General features: G+C 46.9%; 3 protein-coding genes across 10 annotated transcripts in view; 1 reads left to right on the plus strand and 2 right to left on the minus strand.

Moving 5' to 3' along the window:
- The window catches only part of ZZEF1 (zinc finger ZZ-type and EF-hand domain containing 1), a 60578-nt gene extending 50921 nt beyond the window's left edge, over positions 1-9657 (minus strand). For 4 of the 7 annotated variants that reach the window (XR_005102214.1, XM_037375080.1, XM_037375081.1 and 1 more), the window contains exons 1-5: positions 9152-9656; positions 4370-4514; positions 3063-3257; positions 1996-2167; positions 258-457 (exon numbers count right to left, since the gene is read on the minus strand). Coding sequence is in view for 6 of the 7 variants with exons in the window: in XM_037375080.1 (XP_037230977.1) it covers positions 258-457; positions 1996-2167; positions 3063-3257; positions 4370-4514; positions 9152-9514 (1075 nt within the window). In the remaining variant the exon portion in view is untranslated. Of the gene's footprint in view, positions 1-257; positions 458-1995; positions 2168-3062; positions 3258-4369; positions 4515-9151 lie in introns of all 7 variants that reach the window. The other 3 variants (XM_037375083.1, XM_037375082.1, XM_037375079.1) reach the window with 2 other exon arrangements.
- A 175-nt stretch (positions 9658-9832) lies between these two features.
- Positions 9833-16939, plus strand: LOC119142301 (neuferricin). Of its 2 annotated transcripts, XR_005102215.1 has the most exons (5): positions 9833-10155; positions 10579-10719; positions 11194-11380; positions 13593-13994; positions 16897-16939. XR_005102215.1 is itself a non-coding variant. In XM_037375085.1 (4 exons), exons 1-4 carry the CDS (start codon positions 9906-9908, stop codon positions 13804-13806), a joined length of 792 nt encoding a protein of 263 aa, XP_037230982.1. In that variant the 5' UTR covers positions 9833-9905; the 3' UTR covers positions 13807-15996. The 2 variants fall into 2 exon arrangements, 1 of the variants encoding a protein (XP_037230982.1); XM_037375085.1 differs by lacking the exon at positions 16897-16939 and having other exon boundaries at positions 13593-15996.
- The window catches only part of ANKFY1 (ankyrin repeat and FYVE domain containing 1), a 36460-nt gene continuing 31541 nt past the window's right edge, over positions 16699-21617 (minus strand). The window contains exon 25 of the mRNA XM_037375084.1: positions 16699-20521. Coding sequence (XP_037230981.1) covers positions 20389-20521 — 133 coding nt within the window. The 3' untranslated portion in view covers positions 16699-20388. The remainder of the gene's footprint in view (positions 20522-21617) is intronic.

A 21617-nucleotide genomic window follows, 5' to 3' on the forward strand; every position in this document is an offset into this window, starting at 1 on the left:
GCTAAAACTGCATATTTAGTCATCCTGGCTCTTCAACCCTTAGCCCAAGTTCCAGACAGATGCCATGAGAAAGACTCAGAAAATATCTTACAGGCTAGAAATTAAACTACAGTTAAAACAATTTCTCTAACCCAAGGACCAGGTCAAAAGTTTGTTCTAATAACTGACATTTCAACACATCGATCTATGATCTACCCAACCTTTCACCTTCAAAAAAGCACCAGAACAGTATACCAATGGTATCTTTATTGACTCACACATCTGACTAATGTTAGCGTTTTCCAACAGTGTTACGTAGCCAGTGATATTGCTTGGAATGTGAACATCTCGGACCTCCTGAAGACTGCTGGCATTCCTTCCCACTGCCACTGTAACTTGCTGTGGCATGTAACTCTGGTCATTAGCTGCCACTGCAATGGACAGATGTCTCAAAACAACATCTGGCTTCATCTTTAAACTGCAAAGCAAAGAGAACATAAGTCAAGTATTTCATTTTAGCTAAGCTTCACTCTGTATCCACTTCTATAGACACAAATAAATCCGCTGGCCACTAACTAGAGCTTCACAGGCACTACCAGCCCCCTATCACGGTGGACAAGTTAGAAAACTTGTAATTGACTTAAATGACAGTCACCTCTGATAATGAGACTGTAGAATTTGGTTGTTCAGCTTTTCAACTAAGAATTCATTCCCCGGGAATAAAAATGTAGTGTCAATAATGACCAACATGAGACTTTAAAAAAAAAATAAAAAATTAAAGTATACACACTTAGATCTACTACCGAAAAAACACATTTCATGGAGTTTCACGTAACGTTCTAGACAGTGGCAAAGCACCTCAAGCAATAACTACTGCATCTGTAATGCAGTTTGGAAAGCTTAGCTACAAAGCAAAGGTACGTGCCAGCATGGAAGATGTATGCATTTTACCGGTGAATACTTTTACTTGGTGGTCAGGCCTTTAAAATTTATGCAGAAGTCAACTATATTCATCTGTCGGTCATTAATTGCACAATTTTTTTTCAGTTACCTGTAATGGGTTGGCGTGACAAGGTTTTGGTAGCCAGGGGGCTACAGGGGTGGCTTCTGTGAGGAGCTCATGCCCAACAGAGCCGATGCCAGCCGGCCAAGGCCGAGCCCAGCAGCGATGGTGGCAGCGCCTCAGGGTAAGAGATTTAGGAAGGGGGGAAAAACCTGTGCAACTGCAGCCAGAGAGGAGCGAGATGGGAGAGCAGCAGCCCCGCAGCCCCCAGGCCAGAGCCGGAGGGGCTCCAGACCCTGGAGCAGACATTCCCCCCAGCCTGTGGGGAGCCCCCGGCCCATGGAGCCCCCAGGGGAGCAGACCCCCCCGCAGCCCGGGGAGGGCCCCACGCCGGGGCAGGGGGTGCCCCATGGGCAGCGGCGCTGAGGCAGCCCCTGGCAGGGCCCGTGGCACATGGGGAGAGGAGCCCGGGCTGGGGACCCCGTGGGGACGCCCTGGGGCCAGCTGGGCCTGGGAGGCTGCACCCATGGGAGGGACCCACGCTGGAGCAGAGGAAGAGTGTGAGGAGGAAGGAGCAGAAGAGACAGCATGTGATGAACTGACTGTAACCCCCATTCCCATTCCCCGTCCCTCTGTGCTGCTGGTGGGGAGCAGGTAGAGACATCAGGAGTGAAATTGAGCCCAGGAAAAAGGGAGGGGTGGGGAGAAGGTGTTTTTAAGATTTGGGCTTATTTCTCAACTTCCTACTCTGATTTGAATGGTAATAAATTAAACTAATTTCCCCAAGTCAAGTCTGTTTTGCCCGTGAGGGTAATTGCCGAGCAATCTCCCCATCCTTATCTTGACCCACTTTCCTTGTATTTTCTCTCCCCTGCCTGGCTGAGGAGACCGACAGGGCGGCTTCGGTGGGCACCCGGCCTCCGGCCAGGGCCAAACCACCACAATACCCCACTGGCTGTAGACTTAAGGGCTAACACCCCCAAAACTCAGCTGTACATTGCCACATCACTCACCGGATCCAATGCGAGCGAGCACTCCCATCCGACTGCCAGAAAGATGTAGTTTCGCCATTTGTCATCTTGTCAATATCAGCAGAATTGGATGAGGTTTCTATGTGAGTATAGCACTTTGTGACAGACTTCAGCTTGTCCGACTCCTGATCACCATTCAAGTCACTGGGGTATTCTGCAAAGAAACCCCTCATCAGCACTCTTCCTTTGCTTGTTTTGAATATTGTTATACCTTTATAATAACTATCTCATATAGAATAACTTGTTGGCACAGAACACGGTTCCTGGAGAACTGTTTCTGACAGAAACTAGAAGACAGCGAAGTTGCATTTCACCTGAAATGAAATCATCTCAACCTGCCACTTGCAGTATTAAAGTACCTACTTTGCCTGGAGTTCAATAGCCTTTATCTCCTCCTTTCATTACTGGCCTCACCAGTGTTTTATCATTATTATGCCAAAATACAAATAGACGAGAGGAAAAAGTAATACAATGGAGAAAACGTCAATTCAGCTGTTCCAGGGAAGGGACAAAGCATATTGTCTCCCCAAGCAACTTGATCTATTTCAATAGAAGTGCAGATAACTGAAAATATCAAGTCAAGCTGTGAGGAAAAGGAGTCATCCCTCTAGGGAGACCACCAGGCCAGTCCCATCTGAAATACAGTAAGATTCGCTACCTCTACCCCTAACCAGCAAATTCTTTTTTAATACTGAACAGTCAACTTCAGAAAACATTCATCTTCGCATGGGAACTAAAGTTCTAGCAACTAGTAGAGATATTGACTGAATAAAGGCTATAGCAAGTTAGTACTCATCATTCTGAAACAGGTCAGGAGAAAGGTGAAAGACATCCCAGTGTGTTACTCTGATTGCTAGGTAGTTAGGAAAATAATTTATGTGCCTCAAAAACCAACACAAAACCCACAGAAGCATGTAGATCAACTTCATAAAAAGCCATGCCTGTTAAAGATTAAACAGTAAAGAAAGCTTTGTCTTTTATCTGTAATCGCTTCTTCAAGCTATGGTTACATTACCATCTTGAAAAAAGAAGAGAAAGATACTACATACCTTTCTCTTTTAGGAGAAGCCGATCTAAAGAATCCTTCAATACAGAAGACCGCATAGTACAGATATTGTTGAAGTACTCCAACACTGGGTAAGGGATGGCAGTACTAGAAATCCGATTCCGGTGCAAAAATCTCAGTATCATTGAAGCATGAAGACCGAGACGCTCTTTCGATTCAGAAAATATATCAATAAAACCTAGAAAGAGACATTATTTCTATCTTCGTTGCAACACCTGACTTGACCAAGTCATCATTTGTCCCCTCTGTAACGTATGACTAGATAAATCCCAGTTAAGCACGGGAACCTACATGAGAACTACATTCCACCATATAAAGTAGCTCAAACTTTGCAACCTTTGCAGCAGGACTGTGAAAGGTGCAGGCAAGTACTTTTGCCAGTAACCAGAAATGCCTGAAGGGGTTCAAAACAATTTACAATAAAAAAATAATCTTACTTCTTGTGCTTATTTTGCTGTCCCAGAAGTTCAAAGTGAAACAGTTGCTGCTTGGCTAATGAGCTGATGTACTCACATCACTCACGCTGAGCTACACTAAGCATTTGGCATTATGGATTATTCCCAAAGAGATGCCTAATGCTTTCCATGAACTTCATAAGAAATTTCAGCTCCTTGACAGCGGTACTCTGAATCACAGTGCATTTAGATGCATAGAACAGTACTCCGTAAGTACTCTCCTCTGACTTATCTCTAGCCAATTCTAGCACTTCTCATTTAATCCTCTGAGGCAAATCCCCTTTAGCCACTTTGCATCAAAAGCTTGGAAGGAAACTCAGTAACCGATACTTATCCCAGAAATCAAATTCTGGAAACTGACACTTTCCAAACAGTATGCTATAAAACATGAATTATGTTTTAGCAGGATTTCAAATGCTAAATAACAATATAATAAAAAGGAATATGACTCTTCACCTGAAATAGACTCAATGAAGGATTTATTCCTCCAGTTACTGAGTACAAGATCGCATTAGCTAGGCATTCAGCAAAATTTTGCAAGGAACTGTTTTCTGACCATAAGCTAAACCAAACAAGGATAAGCAGCTCCACAGCTGCTCACACAGAGAAGAAAATATTGGGTTTTTATGAAAGTTAGTGAGCTGGATGTAGTTATGGGAAATTTTTCATTTACAGCAACTTCACTTGTTTGATACTAGAGAAACAAGAACAACCCGAAGTATGGTTTTGATAAGATCAGGACAAGCAACACTATTAACACAATTTATTGAAGCAGCACCCCTTATAAAAAAAGGCAAGACTTGGGAAACCATTTGTTTTGTCACTGTTCTCATACCTGGAACTAGTGAACAAGCTTGCAGTTGCCTGATCACATGGCTAAGCTCCCCTTGAAGATTAGCTCCACTAGAATTCTTGAGAGCCTCCAGCATGTTCTCCACATCTACGGTGCCATCTCCTTCAGCATCAAATTGTGCAAAAGCCTGAAAAGAAGCAAAAAAAAAAAAGAAAATTATTTCAAGCAGAAATTCAAGGTATTTCACAGAAACTACAGCAGTAAACATAACAGCATTAAATAAAAATCAGAAGAATCTGTTTTCCGTAGTACTGAATTTGTAACAACAGGAAACAGCCTGGCTGGAAATCTGCAGTCCTTAGCAGGTTTTAAGGCATTTGCACTGCCTTCCTATAGAAGTCAACCATAGTTACGTTTAGGTGGAGCCAGCACATCATCTATACCAGTGAATCAGCAGTATCCATCCACCGGCAGCTGGAACTACGAAGAAGGTGCTCACAAAAGAACACTAAAAAGCTTTTCCATTAAAGGGTAGAGTAGTTCTAAAAGCCATACCACCATCCATTACGCATTACTGCTGCATCTATCTCACACTGCACCCTCTCATATTCTTTCAGGTTTTAACTACTTCCTTTACTTACGGAAGTGTCTGTAGAACCAGATTTTTTAAAATGTGTATTTCCTTCCATACACTGTCCTCCTACACAAAACACCAGTTTAACACAGTTTTTCAAAGTATGTGTGAAAACAATGGGGTTAGACAAGACTTCCCCCTCCCCCTTATGGAAGGGAATAATTGCCAACTTTATTAACTTTGACCTTAACATAAATATTTAATATAAGAAGTTGTGTTGAGCACGTATAAAGAGTCACTCACACAGCTATGCATTTCACATCTTTGTACTAACAAAAGTACAAGATACTTTTATTCAGCTAAACCTATCCAACAGAACCAAGCTGGTAAAGGTAATTTTTTTTAACTAGCCACGTCACAGAACTCACGATCCAGTGACACACTACTATTAAAAAGAACACCTAGCTATATTTTCACATTCATATTTAATTTTGAATCAAGCTTCTGTTTAATTGAAAAAACAAAAACAAAAAAAAACCAAACCCAAACCCTGACCATACCCCAAAAAGAAATGTTGTATTTCACAAGCACCTTTTTTTTTTTCCCCCCTAAATTGGGAATGCACTTACAAAATATATTTCTTTACAAGCAAGACTTCCCAGCCCTGAACTTGGTATTTCAGGTTCAGCCACATAGCCAAGTCAACTTGGCCTCTAAGAACAGATCACAAGCGTCTGACAGAGTCAAATCACGGCTGTTTGGGAGGAAGCTTACGCTTGAATCTCTTGGTTTGCTACCCGATTATCGAACTTGATGCACCATTAAAAGTACTATCCTAGAGAGAAATAATCTGAAATGATTAGATCGAAATAACCTGCCAATTAACCATGACATAATTACACCACTTAAATGAGAGCAAAGTCCTTGGAAGGCAACCGAATCAAAATGCTGTATTTTAGCTGACTGCAGCTCCAGCAGCACTTCTGTGGCACAGAGCTGAATTTTAACAGGAGTTTATAGAACTGCTAAGCTAAACATACAGCTGAACACACGCTAACAATGATCACCTTTTAAAAAAATTATTCTTGGTAGCAAAGGCGAACGGTGCTGGGCACCCAGAAAGGACCTCAGCCAGTACAGACGGCTGAGGCTGGGCATCAGGTAGGTGCTGAAGCAAAAAACTAAGGCTTTTGCTGGAGGACAACACCACAGCGGGAATTAACTTTAACAAACGTTAACTCGGTTGCCAAAACAATTCGACATACAGTTTTGCACCACACCATTCCTGCCATTATGATAGAATCACAGAAACTGTTCAGGTTGGAAAAGACCTTTCAGATCATCGAGCCAACCGTTAAGCCAGGACTGCCGAGTCCACCGCTAACCCATGTCCCTAAGCACCGCATCCAGACGTCTTTTAGATACCTCCCGGGATGGTGACTCAACCACTTCCCCGGGCAGCCTGTTCCAGTGCTTGACAACACTTCATGGGAAGCAATTTTTCCTAATTATGACTTTTTCTCCTTGTATTTAAAGTCAAACTGTGCAATTACTAAAACACGAGGTAAACAAGTGAGCAAGTTTGGTGATGTTACTAGTGAAAACAAACACCAAAGAAGATGACAAGGCTGGATCTGCCAATATCTACTTTAAACGAAATTTTCATACTTTCATGTAGGGAGAGATTATGACATATGTGCTTTTCTTTGTATCTTAATGCAGTATTTTGCTATTTTATTTTTAAACTCTTCCTATGATCTCAGGAGACTGCGCCAACACTAGAACTCTACAATTATTTTTTGACTGTTCAGTATAACAAACTCTTTAACTGACACAAAGCATACACAAGTCCCACTGCTCAGACAAGCTGCTCTGTACAATGGGGATATAAGAAAAAAAAAGAAAGAAAAAAATCAGTATGCAAACCTGTGTCCAAGCTTTTGAGTTGTGTTCACAACTGAGACATGATACAAATGCAGTAGCAGCTTTACCACAATCCAGCTGCATTGTGCTCCTAAATAAAAGCATGAAGTCCACACACTTCCTACTCAGTTCAACCCTGAACATAAAGAAATGTAAAAGAGACATCCTTCCTGGGAAAATTGATGGCTAAGGCGATTGCTAGGAAACATGGCACACGGAAAAATCACCCCCTCATCTCACAGACAGCTCAGGAGTTGGACAGCATGACAGAACATCTGAAGTGTGACTTAGGAAAACTCTGTATGTCATCCTTCATCCTCGGCAGAGCTGCAGCGTTAATGTTTCAAGCAAAAGCCGGACACATTACATGACAGCTCTGAAGCACTACTAAATAAAAAAAAGGATTCAGAGGTTCACTTTACCTAGAAAGAAGATTCTGCACTTAAACAAGAGGTTCATTTTGCCCATAAAGCATTCAAGGTATTTGTTCACAAGCCCCACACTGATAATAGAAAAATGGGCAGATCAACACTTAGTCTATGCCAGACAGGATTCTATAAACACTAAAGAGTGAAACCTACTGACCTGCCACCCACAAACTAACTTCTCATCAGTGTAAAACACATCCTAAAATACTACAGTCCCTGGGCTGGTGCCAGTTACAAAAACAATGACATCAAGGTTTTCCCCTAACTCCCAACATACCAACTTTGCAGGACAGACTGGATATGATCACATATCCATACCATGATAAATCCTCTGACAAGTTTTTTCCTCATTCCCGAGAGCAGAAAAAAATAAATAACCAAACCCAAAACCACTACATTCTTCATGCAGAGGAGGATGCGCAATACAGACAATCCTCAAAATATTTCTGCAGCCTGTGAAGTTCAGTTGTTTGTATTAACAGACAGCCCTGATGCACTAATTCCACTCTCACCATCATTACAAACGAAGTGTTCTTTAGTGCCTCTCTTAAAGGAACTGGAAATGGAAGCAGCATTTTAGCAAGCTACTTAAAACAGTCAGGTATCACCATACCTATCTGTAGAACAAAATTAATCTCTTCACAGTTTCCAGTAGTCTTGTTAATATCTGGGCACTGATTTCGCAGAGCGTTATGTGTGACGTTAAAGTGTTTAACACTTTACCAAGTTATTCTACTACTCAGGAGCCATACAAAGACAGGAGGAAGTCACCGGTGAGACTCAGGAACTGCATGCAGTGAGAGATTCAAATACAACCACTTTCTCAACCAGCATGAAATTCCCCGTAACAGGGTTTTCCACTGCATTTTAAATGCTAGCTAGCTAGAGAGCAAAGCTAAAGCTTAAGTGTTCTACATGTTAAATTCTCCACATGCCTTCCCACAGCAGAAAGGGCACTGCACTCTCTTCTATTGCCAAAACCTTACCTAAAGACCTGTCTGTGGAGGGGGAACTGTGTTACACTACTTGCTTACAAGTTTTCCAAAACTCTTGTTCACCTAAGTAATGGGATACCAACGAGCTACTTGACAAGCTCACTGCCGATTTTGAAAAGCAACAATAAAATCAAGTCTGGTAAACTTTGACTTGCGATGCCATTAAGAAGTATCTCAGAGGAATTACTGGTACAGAACTTCCTACCTGAGCTACCACCAGCTGCACTGGCAGTAACACCAGCAGAATATGGTTGTTAAATAACCCTTTTATTTAGAAGTGACTGCTGGGCATGATCAACAAAACCAAGTATAAATTACCGATGGAAAAAAAATATTAAAAAAAGATCTGGAAGTTGCCAGCCACCTTTATCGGTAGCAGCAGCCCCTTTCTGAACCTGGCTGCAGAGCCCTCTGCCCTGGCCTCGCCCCGGCCACCAGGAGGGGGTGACCGGGCTCCCCACGGCCGCCTCGGTGGCCTCGCTGCTGGGACCCCGCGTCACGGGCCCGGCGGCTGCGCGCCCACAGCGAGACCCCGGGGGAGCCCCCCCGGCTGAGGGAGCCCTGCCCCAGCGGCAGCCCGGGGCGTTCCACCGCCCCCCGCCCTGCCCGGGACGGCGGCTCCCCCGGGAGGACGCCCCTTGTCCCGGTCCCCCGGCCCTGCGCTGCCCCCCTGGGCCGGCAGCTCCCTCGGGAGGGCGCCCCTCGTCCCGCGGGGGGACCGACCCCGCGCAGCCCCCCCAGGTGCCCCTTGTCCCGGTCCCGCGCAGCCCCCCCAGGTGCCCCTTGTCCCGGTCCCCCGGCCCCGCGCAGCCCCCCCCGGCGCCCCTTGTCCCGCGAGGGGACCGGCCCCCCGCAGCCCCCCCCGGGCCGGGCAGCGGCCTGGCCCCACCGGCCGCCCCCTCACCTCCTCGCTCTCGCCGCGGGAGCCGGCTGCCAGGCGGGAGACGCTCTCCAGCACCTCGCAGAACTGCTCCAGGCTGACGGCCTCGTCGCCGCGGCTGAGGCGCTCCTCCAGCCAGCGCACCAGCGTGCTGTGGTGCCGCGACACCAGCGACTCGGGCAGCGCCGCCTCCCGCAGCCGCGCCGTGGCTTCCCGCAGCCGGGCCTGGTCCAGCAGCACCTCGGCCGGCGGCAGCGGAGGCGCCGGGCTGGCGGCGGCGCCGGGCGGGAAGGGGGCGCCGGACTGAGGCGCCGCGGCCGCCCCCTCCATGCCCTCCTCGGCGCCCTCCTCCTCCTCCTCGCTGCTGTGGCTCGCCGCCGTCCCCATGGGCCCCCCGGAGGCGCCGACGCTGCGACCCGACGCTCGGCAGAGCCGCTTCTCCTTCCCGCGGCTCCGCCCGGCCCGGCTTAGTCAGCAACTTCCCGGCCCGCCGCACCTGTCAGCCCGCAGCCGGCGGCGGCCGCGCCACACTGCCGCCAAGCGACGCCCGGCGCCGCAAAGGCCCGGCTCGCCCCGCCCCGCCCCGCCCCGGAAAGCCGCCGGTGCGGCCGCGCTGCGCGACACCCGCCGTAAAACGGAGCCGTGGGAAGGCTCGTCACGCCTCTTTCCCACGGCACCGGCCACGCTGCCGTCAGCCGCCGCCACGCTGCCGTGCGGCGAGGAAAGTGTCGTGAAAGGGGTCGGGCACGCGAGGCGCCCGCCAGGGTGGTGCGGCCCCATGTGGCGGGGTGCGGCGGCTGCGCTGCTGTGCCTGGGGGCCGCCTGCCTTCTGGGCCGCGGGTTCGATCCCCGCGCCTGGCTGCTGCCGCCGCCGCCCCGCGGCCGCCTGCTGAGCGTCGCCGAGCTGGCCCGGTACCGGGGCGCTGCGGGCGAACCCGGGCTCTACCTCGCCGTGCTGGGCCGCGTGTTCGACGTGGAACGCGGCCGCAGGCACTACGGCCCAGGCGGCGCCTACAGCGGCCTCGCAGGTAGCTCCGGCGGGGCGGGGGCTACCGCGGCCTGGGCCTGGCAGAGGCTCGGGGCGGCTGGCAGGGCCCTGTCGGAGATTCGCGGGGGGGGGGTGTCAGGGGCTCTGTGGGGGCTGGCAGGGCCCTGTCAGGGGTTCGGGGGGGTGGGGGCGCTGGTGGGGGTTGTCAGGGGCTCAGGGGGGCTCTGGCAGGGCCCTGTCAGAGATTCGGGGGGGGTTGTCAGGGGCTCTGTGGGGGCTGGGGGAGTTGTCAGGGGCTCGGGGGCGGCTGGCAGGGCCCTGTCAGGGGCTCAGGGGGGGTTGTCAGGGGCTCGGGGGGGGGCTGGCAGGGCCTTGTCAGGGGGTCGGGGCAGTGGGGGGCTGGCAGGGCCTCAGGGGCGGCTGGCAGAGCTCTGGGGGGGCCTCACCACCTGCCTCCTTGCAGGGAGAGATGCCACCAGAGCGTTTGCCACCGGTGACTTCACACCAGCGGGGCTGGTGGACGATGTCTCAGCGCTGTCGCCCGGCGAGATGCTCGCCATCCAGAGCTGGCTGTCCTTCTACAGTGACAGCTACAACCCCGTGGGTAGGTGGGCCTGGCTGGAGTGAGATTCATCTGCCCACCTTGGAGGCAAAACTGGACGGTTCTCTTGCCCTGGGCCGTCAGCCGCAGCTCTCTGTCCTGCTTTTCATCATTTCATCAGATGCGAGCACTGAAATGAGCCAGGCTCGGGGGACGGGAGGAGCAGCAGCACAGGGGAACGATTTTGGGGAATAGGGTGCACGGTTGGGAAAGACTTCTGAGTTTTGCAGCTGAAAGTGGTGTTGACTTTCTGATCTTTAATGAGGCTGTGCCTAAGCTTGCCCTGCGTGGATTTAATATGTATAAATTGCTGTGTGATCCAGTAATGGAAAGGATGTAAGCTCAGTTCAGTTTTAAAATTGGGCCATGGTGAGATCCCTTTTTGTCTTTAAATAATGATTTATTTTTTTACAAAGACGGAACTATTCCTTTTCCTTGACTGGAAACACTTCGGTCTTAACTGATCTTCTCTCCCAGGGAAGCTTGTGGGCAGATTCTATGATGAAGATGGGGCACCAACAGAAGCCTTAAGGCAGGCTGAGGCTGCGATAGAGGAGGCTCTCAAGTTCCAAGCAGAAAGTGAGCAGAGGAAGCAGCAGTTCCCACCCTGCAACTCTGAATGGAATTCTGCTAAGGGCAGCCGATTCTGGTGCTCCAGACAGAGGTAAACTGCCTTCCTGCCATCACACTTGGACCCTTTGAAGCAGAGCATTTCTGCCGTTTTTTTGGATGTCTTGAGCTTTGTCCTTGGCTCTCCTAGCAGGAGTGGCATAGAAAGATGTCCTGGCTCCTGCAGCCACCATACTCCATTGTAGGTGAGGTCCACTGACTTCTCCACAGAAGGGTATAGGCTGGTCCTAATGTGCTGAGTGCTGGCAGGGCTGGAATATGCTGGGCAGGGTCCCTTCCCCTGTCCACGAATTTTCACAGAATCCTAGAATCATTTAGGTTGGAAAAGACCTTTAAATCGAGTCCAAACAATAACCCAGCACTGCTAAGTCCACCAGTAAACCATGTCCCTAAGTGTCACATCTACACGTCTTTTAAATACCTCCAGGGATGATGACTTCCCCACTTCCCTGGGCAGCCCGTTCCAGTGCTTGACAACCCTTTCCGTGAAGAAAATTTTCCTAATATCCAATCTAAACCTCCCCTGGGGCTGTTTCCTCTTGTCCTACCAGTTGTTAGTTGGGAGAAGAGACCAACCCCCACCTCGCTACACCCTCCTCTCAGGTAGTTGTAGAGAGCAAGGTCTCCTCCAAGCCTCCTTTTCTCCAGGCTGACACCCCCAGTGCCCTCAGCTGTTCCTGGTCAGACTTGTGCTCCAGCCCCTTCCCCATCTCCGTTGCCCTTCTCTGGATGCGCTCCAACACCTCAGTGTCTGTCTTGGAGTGAGGGACCCAAAACTGAACATGGTATTTGAGGTGCGGGCTCACCAGTGCCAAGTACAGGGAGATGATCGCTGCCCTGGTCCTGCTGGCCACACTGTCTCAGATACCAGCCAGGATGCTACTGGCCGCCTTGGCTACCTGGGCATGCTGCTGGCTCATGTTCAGCCTGCCATCAGCCAACACCCCCCCAGCTGTGCTTTCTGTCAGGCAGAGCCAACCGGCAAGGAGCAGCAGTGCTGTTCTCTGCTGTGCCAGGCTGAGCCACTGCTGCTGTGTGAATTGGAGTCCCTAGATTTTCTCTGCCTGCCCAGCAACCACTGATAGCCACCACCCAGTCTGGAGTTGCACAGAGGCGTAGATTGGGCTAGTGAAAACATTCTCCAGCATGAGGTAGCAAAGAGTTACTCTGCTCACTGACCTGGTGAGCGGGTAAAAGGAAACCAAAGTTTTATCCCAATCATTAATACTTCTAGGAATTTTATTTCTGGGGCAAAAATTCTTGTGTCACACTGGAATCCAAATCAGGTTTCAGAACTGCCACATGTGCACACAAGCCTGCTGTTCTCAGGGAAACAGGACAGAAACCTCACTAGGACCATCTGCTGCCTTCTCACCTATCGGGAATGCAATGCTTAGCTTGTGTTTTTCAGAGAGTTTCAGAGCCTGTCTCACAGGCTACTGCCACAACAGTTTTCACTTAAAACCACATAAAAATGAGGTTGAACATTGAATAGTCATTTCCTGCTTGGCCTATTTACTTGTATTCCTCTCTCAGTTTAGGGAATATTTTGTTTGAAGGTGGGATCATTTCACAGACCACACCACGAAATGCTTAGGCTTCATTTCGTTTCGGTACAGCAGTAGCACTGCGTACCATGGGGGAATTGCTTCTATGTGTGAATGAGCTTGGTACAGCCTTGGGACTGGGTGTTGCGTGGCAGTCACTTGTGTAAAGAGTTTTACAGGCTTAAAAGAGGCTGTGGTTGGGGGAACGGGCAGGATTTGGCCCATAAGAGACACCATGAAGTAGCTGCAGAGGTACTTGAGATTTTTTTTTTTTTTGCTTCTGCCCTAGTTCTCAAAATCACTGTGTTCAGTCAAGGCACAGAAGGTGGCATGTGGTCACCTGTGAGCAATTAGCTACCCCCAGAAAAGGCATTTTGCCATTAGACACGCTGTGTAACAGAAGGCTATGATTCCTTTTCCAGCAATAGAAACACGGTAAGCAGAAGTTGGTTGCTCTCGGAAGTGCGAAAGCATGTAGCAGCAGTGATGACACCAGCTTCAGGCCACAGGTGTCCAAAGCACAGCCAATAAGGAGGTCTCAGAAAGCTGTGTTGGCTATTGACAGCAAAGTCTACCTCAGTGGCGTATTGTTAGTTCTAACTCTCCCAGATTCTCTTGGGTTTTTTCTAACAGTTCTCTATTCACTAGAAGCATTTTCACAGGTTTGAATTGTAATTTATTTAAATTTTCCATTGTTAGTGGGGGAGTGAAGAGAGACTGGACTGGAGTCCCTCGGAAGCTGTACCAACCTGGTTCGCGGGGGAGTCACTGCGTGTGCGTGAGGACTACTGGTCCCTCGTGGGGCTGGCCGGCCTCCAGTGAGCACAACGACCGCGGCGATCTGGATAACCCTCACCTGGAGGAATACGAGGGCTGCCATCCGCTGGCCGAGCAGTGTGTCCTGAAGGTGTGACTGACTCCAGGGGGGCAGAGTCCTGCAGCCAAACATCGCACTTTGAGGGGGCAGCTCCGGCTCCGTTCCATCTGTGCAAAGGCAGCAATTAACAATTCATGTTGCTCGTGACTCTCTTAATGTGCGGAGCTGGAGATGAAATGGAGGAAATACTTTAGCCAAGTTAGTGGCTAAAAAGCAGTAACAGGGTATGTACTTTATTCCTATGGTATGTTTACATCTGGCAACAAATTTTTAAGATGCACGGCCTGAATTATATTTAAAAACTGATTCATTGTGCAGTCAGGAAATTGATGCTTGCATGCGCAGTGGTGGGTGCAACGTATTGCGTTTTAAGGTAGTGAGGTAATGAGCACAAGAACTGCTGCAGCATCACTGACCTGTTTATGCACAGTCCTCCACTTGCTTGAACTATGTCTGCAGCTTTGTAATGGTGGTCATCCTTCCCACCTGGTTTTCTCCAAGGAGTTCAAAGGTAGCAGGGAGAAGCCTGAATTTCTCCAACAGTTAAGGTACGTAGCATCTAGGAACTTCTGCAGCTTAGTTATACAAAAGCGTTATCAAATTCTTGGAATACAGAAGGCAAAGGTCACAGCTGTATTTCCTCATTTAGTGTTTGCATTAGATACTGTGCAAAGATGATACTGGAAGCCACCTAATGAGGATTGTTGTTTTATATTAACCTCACCCTCCTGGTCCTGTGATTCACTACTTTCAAACTACTCAGAGCAAGAATTGGTAGTTTAACAAAAGCTATGTGGCAACACGACTATCCCGCTGTCATCTGCCTCTTATTTCCGTTGTGGTATATGGCCTCCTCCCATCTGGTACCACGTCCATCAGCCTGTAACCTTGAAGTCTGTGCATATTTTATCACAGCTGGCAAATGTGCAGGGCAAGTTATTACTGTTTCTGCGTGGGGCTGAAAAGGACAAGAGAATACCCGCAGAGAGCCTAGGTGCTATAAACCCAAGGCTGCAGGGAAGCAGCTGCTGGTTTTCGTTAGGTTCTGGTCTAGGTGGAGCCTCAAGAGAGACACTCAGATTACACAGAGCCCAGCAGCGGCACAGGTCCGTGCTGAACTGTGTTCAGTTCCTTAAGGCAGCTGCCACCTATTTATAAACAGCTGGAAGGCATTTATAAACTCAGTTAGTTTTGAGCTACTAGCACCTCTAAAGTCCCACAAATCTAAGCAATCAGTTAATAAGTATTAAGATTACAGGAGGCCTGGCAGCATTGCTTCAAAGTAGAGAATAATCACTTCATTGCAGTCACAGCAGGACATACTACAGTGCTTTTCACCTACGATGTTTACAATGAGGCTGCAGCTGACACTGATAATAGCTGTACAGCCATTTAAAGGTGCATATGGTTATTGTAATACGTTTGGGGGGTTGTGGTGGGTAGGGTTTTTTAGTAAACCTAGTTTTGTTGTTTAGTTTTCAACCAAAATCTTGAAGAGAAGTGAAGACACTTTCAGGCAGATGCATCAGCTCTTACCAGTCACAGCGAAGTCATATGTTTAGATGAGTGGCAGAACTGAAAAACCCAGCCCTGGGCTCATGCTGTCTTTGGGACAGGAGCAGGCTGCTCCTCTCGCATGACAAACCTAAAGGTAAAGCAGTGTAAGATCCGCAGGCAAGAGGTGCAAAGCCATCCTTCATTGTCTCCACAACTCAGGGGGCATTCCAAGCATCACTGCATCATGTGCTGTTGGATGTGTCTTCTTGAACTAGCATTTAAAGGTCAAACCATCCCCTAAATTGATTGGCAAGTGTCTTTAAAGTAGCTTTTTAAAGCTGTTTAAAAGTTGCAGTAAATTCCAGGTAATTAAATACTGTAAAAAGCAGTTTGTAAAGGCAAGTCAATGTCACAAGTTGGAGGCCTAGCAGAGGTGCATTAGCTATGTAACCTCTAAGCAAGTCTCATCTCACTGTAATGTGCTCTGTGCTCAAGCATTATGTTGAAATGCTGAGGGGATGCTTTTGATCTTAAAAGCTATATCATAAAAACCCCCCAAAAGCAGTACAACCCCATGCTGCAGCAAGGCAAGATGGGAGTGTGGTGCTGTAACTTAAACTTGGTTCAAAACCAATTTCAGTTTAGTGTTTGGGAAACACCAAGATGGAGGAAAATTTTATCCTGCACAAGGAATAAGTCATCTATTAAAGCAAACAAGGAGACAACCTCGCTGGCCTGAAGTGCTCCAGGATTATCTTGTTTCTACGCCAATTTAAAAGCTCAGCTAGATCCTCCCATAGTAAAAAGGGTGGGAAGAAAATAGTGACAGTTACACAGGGGTCAGGTCAACACAGACGGTGCTCTAATAAAGCTCAGTGTTCATCTGTACTTTAGTAAAGTTTTATTAATAAAAAGACTAACACATCACACTCACCAAGATGTTTTGGTTGGTTTTGCTATTGCACTGAAGCTTTCCTTTTCTTGAAGCCAAGCTGCAGCAGCTCTAGGCTTTGCTAGGAGGCTAAGCTGCCCACCAATATACAACTGACCACACTTAGTATGTTGCTTTGAGTCAACTCGGCTCAGCCCTTGAAACTGATCTAAGCCAAGAACTTATTTACTCCATGAACCAGCTCTGGCCTAGAGGAAGTTAGGATTGTTTCATAAGAATGATTATCTCTGTGTCTAGTATAAGGCATTCAGGATGACTATATGGTATAAACTAGAACACCAAACCTTGTCAGCCAAAAGAATGGTTGTAGCAGTTCCACAACATTAAAATGAATACCTGGAATCATTTTAGAACAGTTGTCAAGCCCAACTGAATGCTGCATCCCTAGTTTTCCTTGTGGCTTGTAAAGAATAGCTTGCAAAGGGGCAGCTGCCTCTACAGGAGAAGATACTTTAACAAGGTTTCCACCTCACAATGCATTATCTAGTTATGCATTTTATTACAAGTAGAATCATTACACAACAAAGTAATGCATATTGGAAAAATACATTTTTACAGTGACTCCAGACAAACATTGCAGATAAAATGCCATTGTTCTAAGACTTCCTTTTCTATTTCAGAGGGTATTGGAAGGTTCGAGTTATTTCTGTCACTCATACAAGCTTTGATTTTTCTAGAAATTAGTTTGCTGCAGTACCCAACTCTGCCGGTTACAGGAAAGAGGACTCACCTATTAACATCTGATCTACAAAAAAAAAATAAAAATCCAGCCTTGGCCTCCAATATTGTTACATGCTAATTTATAAGCACTACGTGAGAAATGAGAAGTTGTACAAGCCATTCATCTCCAGCACAGGAAGTCATTAAGGCATCTCTCAGCTTTTAGCCAGCAATTTGCTATGCTCTGTTAGTACCTTCAACACTTAACGTTCTCACTCCACTTAGTGGTGTGAAACAGTGACTACACCTTTTACAGAGACAAATTAAAACTGAAACTAGTCCACATTTTGTGCTTGTGTAAGTGCTGGATGACTGCAATCAAGAGGAATCCAGGCTCAGAACAAAAAGCTACAAACCACCACAGACTTCCCACGTAGCCCTGTTGAAGCGCCTGAAGCCTGCTCTGACAGCATCACTTCCCAGGGACGGCCGATGGCTTTCCATTTACCCTGTTCAACGCTTGGCAGACTTGAGTCTCGAGTGAATAGATACCACTTAAAGACAGCAGGGGTAACAAGGGTTGGGGTTTTGGTCACAACTGTAGTATGCTACAAAGAAGAGCAGTTTTTAGTAGAGTTAGAAATGTGTTGACCACTAGTACATTACCAAGTGCCTCCATTCGTATTTGTACCCTGCAGTGGAGCATTGCCAGCAAAACTCCCCGCCCCACCCCCACCCCCCCAAATCTGAGGTCTGAGAGTTCAGACCGATACTAGACAGAGTGTATAAAGGACCGACCCCACCAGCTGTTTGGTGGGGTCAGCCTCTTCAGCTGAACTAGAAGGAAACTTGCGTTTTGGTTTGAGTTGTGAGCTTCTCCCCTTTAACTCTGGCAGAAAGCTATTTAGAGTTGGCTGGAAGGAAACTATCTCAAAGGCACTTTAAAATGATCAAATTCATTGAATTTAGTTGCTTTAAATTTAATGAACACTTCAGGCTACACATTTGTTTATCGACAACCTTAACTTTCCTTTTCAGACTTCAGTAAGAAAGCTGGTACAATATTGGCTGTAAACAGCAAATGAGGAGCGTTACACATGGTTTCACACATCCTTCCCAGAGTTTCAGGCATTAATATTCTGTGTTAAAAACAGCAACTAGCCAGCCTTAAACCTGCCATCCAGTTAGGCTGAATTTTCACAAGATCTACATTTTTCATTATTTAAAAGCTTGCTTACTCTGTTAAAGCTGAGCTCCCTGTTCCCCTGCCCCTTCCAGAGAAGTCACTGAAAAAGTGATGTTTAAACACTTCAGCAATTACATGTTGTGCAGTTTTCCACTTAAGTTGGAAGTCCACAGGCTGTGGCCTTGGAAGAACACTCCTCTGCCGCTATCTTTTGGTATTCTGAGCACACAACTTACCCCTCCACATCACCACAGCTCCAAACCAAGGAAGTCAACATGTTATCACGGGATACACTACAGCCAAGACTTCTTTCACCAAAAGCACTTTTCCATCGCTATCTTTCACTGCTAGATACTTGCAGCCAGTGATATTCTGAAATATCAGAAAGCAATAGACTAGAAGTACAATGTTTTTCATCTATTCCACTCAAAAACCCAAACTGTAGCTTGCAGTTAAATGCTCAGACATCATTGTTCTCCACTTCTCTCACCTAGAATATTCTGCCAGAGATACAACCATTTATATTAGTAACTGTGTTAGAGACCAGTTGTGTTACCCAGGGCATTCTGTTGGAACGTGACAGCAACAGACATTAAACAGTGAGGCAAATTTGTATTATTGTCCATTACTCTTCTCTAGTGTTAACAAGGGTGAGATTCCAGTTATAACATAGTCATATTGGAAAATCAAAAGTGCAGATCAAGTGAGACTTGATGTGAAATTCAACATGCAAATGTCACCAATTATACCCTCTCCTATCCTTTTTTGTACAAGTGTGAGGAAAAACCCCAAGCCAGTCTTCCACAAAAGCAGCAGTCTGGTTTACCATCTCACCTTCTAAGACCGACAAGTCACTATTCTTCACAGGGCAGTGCACCACCAGCTCGCCCACGTTGTACACTGGAGATAACAGTCATTAAATAAACACACACCAGTTCACAGTAGAGATGAGGAACGCCGAGTTGAGTCTAAACTAGGTTCATCTCTTGGGATGAAAACAGCCTTGATATAGCATGTAGTTTTGCTTAAGCACACGTACTTTCTGACTGAAGCCTTTGCCCACCAAATCATAACCTTGTCTATCAGCAAAGTACTTTCCTGTTTACCTAGACAATGTGGTGATGGATTGTTACAGATTCAGCATGTTTAAGAGAGCATGATCAGCCTAGATTAAAATACTGCAGCTTAATTCAAATGTCTGGCACTGCACCACTAGGTCGGAATCCTTCCTTCAAGCCAGAGGCCAACTGTTAACAGGAAGCCTCCAAATGCGCTCCCACTCACCAGCAATCCTGCTGAAAATGGAATTTAATGTCTAGAGGTGCAGCACATCCTACACTGGTAGGGTTACTGACTGTCCCACAGCCGTTCACCAGGGTCTTTAAACCAAAGTAAAGTGCTACTCTCCCTCATGGGATTCATAATGCACATCAGCATTTATTGCTGTTTTCCAAGTTACAACTACTTAACCAGTTCTAGTGTTTCTCCATCTAGCATACGGTCAGGTCTTTCAGCGCACTTACCTTCATTTATACAAGTTACCGGAATTAGAAGGACTAGCAACGTAAATACGAAAGTGCAACAAAGTAGACCTTGACAGTTCTAACTGGTATGAGCAAGAGTATTTACTGGCTAAACAATCTTGCGCTTCTCTTGAACATGCTAAAGCTCATGAGACATTTACTGAGGAGGTATTCAGATGTGGATCTGCAATTCTGACTGCTTTGCATCAGATGTTTGTTGTAAAGCTTTCTGTTGTAAGGCCACAATTCTTGAGCTATACTTAACAACTACTCCCATTTTTCAAGAGTTTAAGTGAACAGTGGTTGCCACAGCTCAGCCTAGCTTCTCAAGAAGTCTTCTCTGGAGAAAGGGAACATTTATCCTTTAAGACAAAGCAAAGAAAGATACCTGGTTACCCTGAAACTTAATGCCATCTCTACTAATCAGCCTGAAAGCCACAGGACTGAATAGAGTTGCTCAGTACAAAGCACCATATCAAGGACAGACCTGTTTCATGTCGATTTGAACACCAGCCTAACAATTTTAGCTTCCATACCCCACTGCAACTAGAAGAGGGTCTAAATTCTTTTATCACTTGGTTTTCAACGATCCACTCGAATTCCTAGTGAAGTCTATCACAGCCCAATACATTTACAGTCGTACAAAGTCATTTATACCGGAATATATCATAACAGGGTCCTTAATTAGTTCAGTCTATTGCAGAAGACACGTATAGGCCTCCTCTTCCCTATCCAGAGGGCTTGTAAGCAGAGCTGCTGTCAGGAGCGCTGACTGGGAATCCCTTTACTTCCACAGCCTACTAGGAGACTCCTCCCAGAGTCAGGACATCAAAGCAGATGTTGCAAACTCGAACTGGCTTGTTCAGGTCAAATTTTATGATGGGAATCTCCTTTGTTGAGCACTTATGGCAGAGCAGGCGTCCACAGTGTCGGCTGTTGACAGAAGAGGGGTGGGAAAAAGTTAATTCACTCACAGTGAACACTTGGGGTTTACTGTTTGATATTCTTTATCAATGACAGTATTACTATAAAGGGTACAGTAGCAGTTGAAATGCCACATTTTTCTTGTATCTTCTTACACATCTCATGTAATAATTTAATACTAACACCAAACGCACATACTGCTTCTATACTAGTCAGTCACCTAATATGACTTCAACCAACACGCATAGTTTCTCTGGAATACTGGGATAAGAGAAAAACCTTAGCCTAACATCCATCTAACCCAGCTTGTTTTCTACAAGTTCAGACTAGTTAAGAAAAGGCAACTCATACCAGCACCTTCAGTCATTTTCACTTTACAAACAGCACCCCTAACCTAAGCTGGCAGTGGCTGCCTAAATCTGTCACCTGTTTTAGAACGGGTCAGCCCCATCACTGTGGCAACGTGCTTTCCCCTCCCCCCTTTTCAGCTTAAGCAATAGCCACCAGTGGCAGCAGGTCACTGCATCCGGCTTAAGGTGGACTCTGGGGAGACAGATAACACCACAATAGCTACGGGCTACAGACCTTGCTCAACAGCTGAGGGCTAGTTGAGCATGTACCAGCCAAGATCCAGCTGGTATGCAAATATGACTAAGTCAATAGTCTTACTCCATAAACAGTGGTCAGCCCAGGGCCGTGGAGCAACCCTGCATGGCAGCAGGCTGCATGCCAACACCTCCCCTCGAGCAGGGATGCCTCTCAAGGTTACTCCTTGAGGTTGAGAGAAGGCTTGTCACATCAGATGCTAGGTAAGTGAACTGGGAATAAGCACGCTGAACCTCTGAAAAGCCATGTAAAGGCGCCTGACTCTGCCTAGATAATCCTTTAGACATAAACCACTGACTAAGTCTGGATCCCGCCACACCTAAACCCCTTCTCAGAAAGGAGTCTAGAACAATCCATATCTGCTGTTTTGCTACAGGAACTTTGACGTGATTTCAAGTGCACAAACTCCTTAAGATATGATTTTAGTCAGACCACAAGGTGCTGATCTAGGATAGGGTGGAATGTTTCAGCTAGATTAGTTATACCCCTACGTTAACAC

Source organism: Falco rusticolus, chromosome 1 (assembly GCF_015220075.1).
Source record: "Falco rusticolus isolate bFalRus1 chromosome 1, bFalRus1.pri, whole genome shotgun sequence".
NCBI classification, from domain to species: Eukaryota; Metazoa; Chordata; class Aves; order Falconiformes; family Falconidae; genus Falco; species Falco rusticolus.